General features: G+C 43.7%; 1 protein-coding gene across 1 annotated transcript; it reads right to left on the bottom strand.

The window, feature by feature from the left end:
• Positions 1-99: 99 nt before the first annotated feature.
• On the bottom strand, positions 100-6741 carry LOC146342844 (vomeronasal type-2 receptor 26-like). Its single transcript, XM_084808032.1, has 4 exons — positions 6476-6741; positions 4513-4804; positions 1870-2542; positions 100-314 (listed from the first exon to the last, which is right to left on the bottom strand). Exons 1-4 carry the CDS (start codon positions 6739-6741, stop codon positions 100-102), a joined length of 1446 nt encoding a protein of 481 aa, XP_084664158.1.
• Between the last annotated feature and the right edge of the window lie 477 nt (positions 6742-7218).

Below are 7218 nucleotides of genomic sequence, written 5' to 3'. Positions count from 1 at the left end.
AGAATCAATTTAGCTGGCAAAGGATATTTCTGCATCTGGCTCCCACTTTACATATCGTCATAATGGTGTGCCTGCCGACAATATGAAATACCATAGGATTCACACCTGGTTGTAGCTCCTATGCCAACTAATCATGTCCTCATTAATGATGAATTCTTTTCCATCAAGAGCATTCGGAGCTACCCATCCAACATTCACTTTCAGGAAGGACTTGTTTGGAAATGTAACCAAGTTAATTATATCAAATCCACCAGCTATTTCCCTGTTATCATTCAAAGACACTATTTCTCCAGCAGAGTTGTTAAATGAAATGCCTTGAAGAAATGCATGGAGCTAGTTGAAATAGAAAAAAGAAAACAAAACCATTTTGAAATCTGCACACTGAAAATTAATCATGTTGACTTCTCTGGATAATATGCTGTTCCATCCAGACTTAATTATGGTTAGAGTAGATCAACTGAATTCAATGGGACAGAACAGGGAAGAATAGTTTGTACTATTGATTTCACTGGGTCTACGCTAAACCTTACTAAAGCTGGATCGCACCCATTGTTTTATGCAGTTTGATCTAACCAGGTTTGACCCTAAAACAATATTTCTTTAGTGAAAGACATGGAAATTCACTGCTTCCGCAACAGAAATACGAACTCATAAATCTTTGTGAAGGATTTAACATCTATAACACCGTTCACCAATGTTTTGGTGAAGTGTTTGTTTAATAGTGGTTTTTTATAGTGACCAATATATCTACAAATATCTCTAAGCCATTGAAAAGGAAACATTAGAATGTGTTAAATACATTAAAATGATTATAAAACAATTTCTATAAAGCATACACACACACACACTTAAACCAAATACTCAATACACAATAATTAGAGGCAGTCTTAGTTTGTGCTAATGTAGTCATGGAAATAATGCTAATGTAATAATGTTTTGGAGAAGTGCTTGTTTAATAGTGTTTTTTTATAGTTTGGAATGTCAGAGAATTCTGCCATGGATCTCTGTGAGGCCGAATGCCACCGCATTCGGCCCCATGAAATCCATGGCGGAAAGAAGGCCCCCCCAACCCACGAAAGGTGTGCAAAACAGAGGACTCACTTGCTGCCGTCTGCGTTGACTTGCGAATAGTGGCCGCCCTGGGGCCGCCATTTGCGTACACTGGTGGGCGTTTTTTGGCTTGCCGTGATAGGCTACATAAATACTTACATAGCCTATCACAGCACCTTTTCAGGATGCAAATGGTGGCCACTATGGCGGCCGCCATTTGCATCTGCAGCAGCCCGTCCGCGGCCGGAAGTCTGGCTGCGGATGGCCCTGGTCGGCGGCTCTGCAGAGCTGCCACGGAGCGGAGCCAGCCAGGGAGGAATCCGGGGGGAGGGACGGGTCGCCCCCCCCACTGTGGATCCCTGGAAAGGAGCCAGGTAAGGGATTTGTACATCCCTATTTATAGTGATTAATATATCTAAAAATATCTCTAAGCCGTTGAAAAGGAAACATTAGAATGTGTTAAATACATTGAAATGATTATAAAACCATTTATATAAAGCATACACACACACACACGCACACACACAAACTTAAACCAAATACCCAATACATAATAATTAGAGGCAGTCTTACTTTGTGCTAATGTAGTCATGGAAATAATACTATTAAATTGCAGAGACTTTACCTGCCATGGCTGCAAATGTTGAAGTTCATCTTTTATTCCACCCACCATGGCTCTGTATTTGGATCTAGTTGAATAAAAGTCCCATAAAGCATGTGCCACAGTATAGACAGCATTATAAATGCTGTAGCTGTGGCCAGTCATGTGCATTTCAAAAAAAGGCCCAGGAAGGCTCTCCAGCCTCTCCTCCCCAGTACATCTTCCAGAAACCTTGTATGGCAACCTGGGATCTGGAACCGAACATTGAAAAGATCCCTCCCAGAACTCCTCAAGAAAAACGTCTGCTTTTGTCCAATCAGGGTTTAGAGTCTGAAGATATTTCTGGAACCCAATCGGCTCCTTGGAGTGAATTGAGAAGGCAATGGCACCTTGGAACACTTGCAAATCAGATTCCCGGCTTCTGCTTCCTAGGATAAAATCAATTTGCGTGGTTATAATCCACACCTTTCCAACAAGTGTATTTTCCTTATGTTTGGCAATTCCTATGCCATGTGTAAAAAACCACACATACATAAACGTAAAAGTTTCACCATAGATGATAAATATTCTGGATTTCCTAAAATTGATGAGTTGATACATATGATTGGCTACATCATTCACTATATTTACAGGATTCAAACGCTCTTGTCTGGGGATCCATTCTGTGAAGTCTGAACAGAGTCCATTCTGGGAAAGCAGTGGCTCCAGGGCCTGCAAGAAACGTTCTCCTTGATCATCACCCACCACAAAGAGCCCAATCCACATCCATCCAAAATGTTTCAGCAGGCTGATAATTCCCCTATACTGATGGAGTTCATTTGGGACCATGTGGTAAACGGAAGGGAGCTGCATCATCTCACTCTCTGCTGGGGCAAAGGAGCCGTATGTGAGCTGAAAGGATTTAGAAATAACCATTACAACATATATTTGAGCAAGAAGCTAAGTTCACAACAGGTATTTTTATGTACCATTCACACTGGGAGATCAGTGAAGTTAGAATCAAAAATCCATCCACAGTATTAGGAACCACATGGAAAAGAAAAGTTACTTACTTACTTATTTATTTATTTATTTATTTGTTTGTTTGTTGTTGTTGTTGTTGTTGTTATATTTATGCCCTGCCTTTTTCCCAGTACTGGGACACAAGGCGGCTTACAAAAATTAAAATGTATGAAAGTATACAAAAGTTACAATATAATTATCAACAATACAATTAAAATTATATCAAAACAGCATTTTAAAATAGCATTAATTAATTTTAGGACATTTATATACAAGCTTTTCATCCATAAAGTCCTAAAAAAAAGGCAAAAGAAAAGCGCCCCTCATTGGAATTGTGGGTTCCTGATGCTGCTCCCCAGAAAAGTGATGATGGCAAACTGTCAGCACTGGGAAGGATATTGTCCTTCAGAGCCTTATCTCATTCCCACCAGGTCCCTTTGCTGACACAACTGTTGCCGTTGCTGCCCTGGGCAGACGTTTGTTTGCTTTTTCTGGTCACACCTCCACATTGCACCATTTGTCTGGTAATTAACAGTTGTTTTGAAGTATGTGCCATCATTGTAGAGATGGTTTCATAGGAGTGCCTAGGCGTGTGTGTGTGATGTAATGCAACACAATGAATATTTACAGTGGGAAATACTGATCTGAATAAACACAGTTTTGGCAAGTGTTAAGGATTCTTCTGTCTGAAACGTGGGACTAGGATAATGCCATTTCTGAGAAGGAAATCTGGCAAAAGTGCCAGACTCTACCCTGCTTCACCCCCCACATTCCAGTTTTCCTTTGTCCATGTTTTTCCTGGACTGGTATATCCAGTCATTTGTTCTTGTTGCTTAAACATTAGGCAAGACTTGATTTTCAGGCTCATTCTTTGTAAACTTTAAAAACCATGACCAGAAAACTAATAGATCACACATAGGGATGTCAGAGAATTTCGCAATGAATCTCGGGGAGGATGAATGCCAGCGCATTTGGCCCCCCAAATTTGGTGGCAGAACGGTCTGCCCCCCCGCCCCCCGGGACGGGAGTTACCTTGTGCGAATCTTCCTGGCTGCGGCGGTGGCCCCAGCGGTGGTTCGGCGGCGGTTCAAGGGCTGCGGCTGTGGCGGCCGGTCTTCCGACCGGCTGCTGCCGCCACCATTTCCAGTAAAAAACAACAACAACAAAAAACCGTGATAGGCTACGTAAAGATTTACGTAGCCTATCACGGCTAGATTTTTAAAAAAACACCGTGATAGGCTACGTAAATGTTTATGTAGCCTATAACGGCTTACTTAAAAACAAAACAAAACAAGAAAACGCACGTATGCAAATGGTGGCGCCCATGGGCACCGCCATTTGCATTCCTTATTTTGGCACATCTTAGTCTATGTAAACATTTACGTAGACTAAGACGGCGAAAATAAGGGGAACGCAAATAGCGTAGATGCTACGCTATTTGCGTTCCCCTTATTTTCGCCCTCTTAGTCTACATAAATGTTTACATAGACTAAGACGTGCCAAAATAAGGAATGCAAATGGCGGTGCCCATGGGCGCCACCATTTGCATACGTGAATTTTTTTTCTTTTAAATCAGCCGTGATAGGCTATGTAAACATTTACGTAGCCTATCACAGCTGACTGCAGGGACGCAAACGGCGGCGGCTACGGCCGCCGCCATTTGCGGAGACGGCCAGCCAGGATTCGGGAGGGGAGTGACGGAGCGCCTCCCCCCCCCAGCCAGAATTTCGGGGGGGAGGGATGGAGCGCCTCCCCCCCACCGCGAATGTCACCCTTCGAAAGGGTTGGTGACTTTCGTACATCCCTAAATTCACAAACAAGATCCATTAATGTCCCAGAACCCCCTACAGAGATCCTACCTGTGGAATCTTGTAGGGATTTAAGATGCTTGCCATGTAGAGAGAGGTATCGAAGCCAAGTGCCCCGATGATGCCTATTATTTTTTTGTGGCCATCACATTCATAGTTGGGGATGAATCTATGGGATTTGAAGAGGAGATCCAGGGTGGTACGATAGGTCATTTGGGCATCATTGTAGTTGTCATAGATATGGAAGCCAAGGGTGACATTCTGTAAGATCTTAGGATTCTTGTTAATCTCATTTACAGCAAAATCCAAGGACAAGATGTGCTGGTAGAACTTTGTCACCACTCTTCAAATAAAGATGCAGTTTTTCAGTGGAGAATTCTACCACATGCAAAGTTGTTGTATCATTTTAGTTGTCTGACTGGAAGAATGCCCTTCTGTTTCTTACTCTGAAATATTGCATAGCTCACTTTCTTAATTGCAAATCAGATTTCTCATGAATTGCCCCAACATCTCACTGCACCTCCCTTCCTCTCAGTTTCTGCCATTTGAGGCCTCTGCGACTCACTGCCTAATGGTACAGTCAGCCCTGACCAGTACCCGACCACTTTGCTGTATCATCGTCATTATACTGTAGTTGAGGAACTAAGCTGTGCCACATAGTTTTGATGCAACAGCAACCATTACCCACTTCCTGCTTTTATTGAAAGTGCATTTGCTTCACACACCATTTGTATATATTAACTACAGGGGTAGGGAGCTTGTGTCCCTCCAGGGAGCTGGGCTACAACTAGGGATGTACGAAAGTCACTTACCTTTTCGCAGGGGTGATTTGCGGTGGGGGGGAGGCACGTCACTTCTCCCCCCGAAGTTCAGGCAAAGGGGGGGAGGCGCCCCGCCTCACCCAGACGAAATTCAGGCAGGGAGAAGCGTCCCATCTCCCCAGCCACGAAAGAAAAAGTAAAAAACAAACAAACCCATGATTAACTTAGCCTATCACGGCTAGATTTCCAAAGTCAGCCATAATAGGCTACGTTAATCGTCACGTAGCCTATCACGGGTGACTTTGGAAAAAAAAAACCGTGCGTACGTAAATGGCGGCGGCCCATGGGCGCCGCCATTTGCGTTCCTTATTTTGGCACGTCTAGTCTATGTTAAGATTTACGTAGACTACAGCGAAAATAAGGGAACGCTATTTGCGTTGCCCTTATTTTCGCCGTTGTCTACGTAAATCTTTACATAGAGTAGATGTGCAAAAATAAGGAATGCAAATGGTGGCGCCCATGGGCCGCCGCCATTTACGTACGCGCTTTTTTTTCCCCCAAAAGTCACCCGTGATAGGCTACGTGATGATTTACATAGACTATCATGGCTGACTTTGGAAATCTAGCCATGATAGACTATGTAAATTGTTACGTAGCCCATCACGGGTGTGTGTGTGTGTGTGGTTTTTTTTTTACTTTTTTTTCGCGGCCGGGTAGATGGGGCATTTCTCCCTGGCCTGAATTTTGGCAGTGAGGGATGGGGCGCCTCCCCCGCGGCCTGAATTTCAGCTGGGTGAGGCGGGGCGTTTCCCCCCCTCGCCTGAACTTCGGGGGGAGAACCAAAGTGCCTCCCCCCCACCGTGAAGCAAGCTTGGAGAACAGGTAAGGGACTTTTGTCCTTCCCTACTTCCATGTATATCTTTTTTTACACCGAAAATGCATACTCAGTTCTTTTCACTCTGCAAATTCTTACACCTTGCCCCGATCCAAATCCAATGCATGGACACGAAACACTAAGTGCCCCCATCCCAAAACAGACCTGCATACCTGCAAATCAGAATGAGATCTCTCATGAGGAGAGGCAGATGTCATGCATAAGCAGGGTAGAATACAAGCAAGTGTAAACCATTGAAAATGAAGGTACAGGAGCAATGCCTACATTCCCTAAGCATTACTTTGTATTTATCATACTTTGAGGTTATGAACTGGCCAAATTCACATGATGCAGGGAGGATAAAAGAAGAATTCCTTACATTCTAAATTCAGAGAACTGCTGCCAAGGAAGTTCCTTGAAAGTTAATTCTGGGGAATAGGAAGTGATCTGAGAAACTATCCCACCAATAATGAAGTCCCCCGACTGATACGACTCATATGGAACAGGGGCAGGATCAATTGTGGGGCAATTAATTGTATCCACTTCACAAACCCAGTGGAGAAGAAGAAGCAATAACAGTAAGATGGACAGCCCAGTATCCTGGTGGCAAAGCTTCTCTCCGGATGCAAACCCTCCCGCATCCATCTACAGCCTCTGCTTGGCTTCAGGAGGCTGCCTTGGCTGGCAACTGACTTTGCCAATATACTTCCTAGAAGGAGACTTCTCCGCCTTCTCTATGGCAGCAGCATGGTTACATCTGCTGGTTTGACTAAGCCAACAGGGATTAGCAATACACAGATAAAGTCTGGCCTAGAAAAGGGGAAGAAAAGCAAGTGTCAGGGATCAAAGTGACAGAGCCCTGCCTGCCTCTTGTCCTGAATGGCACAAGAGGCGGGCTTTATGGAACCACTTCCAGGCATGCCTCATGATTGTTTTCAAATCTTCTAAAGATCCACTGGACCTTTCTCTGGGAGACACAAAACAAAAACAAAAAACAAATTGCACTTATTCAGATAATGACAGGGAAGATAATTATGTCTTGTCTCCGAGTGTCAACATGGTAGTCAAACATGTTTTTCAAATTTGATTAAAAGTTTTCTTTGCTCCTTAGTGGGACAAAAA

Source organism: Heloderma suspectum, chromosome 6, assembly GCF_057233095.1.
Source record: "Heloderma suspectum isolate Gila_16-S chromosome 6, 16-S_ref, whole genome shotgun sequence".
NCBI lineage: Eukaryota > Metazoa > Chordata > Lepidosauria > Squamata > Helodermatidae > Heloderma > Heloderma suspectum.
The sequence above is the reverse complement of the archived record's forward strand: the minus strand, read 5'-3'. Positions and strand labels throughout refer to the sequence as shown.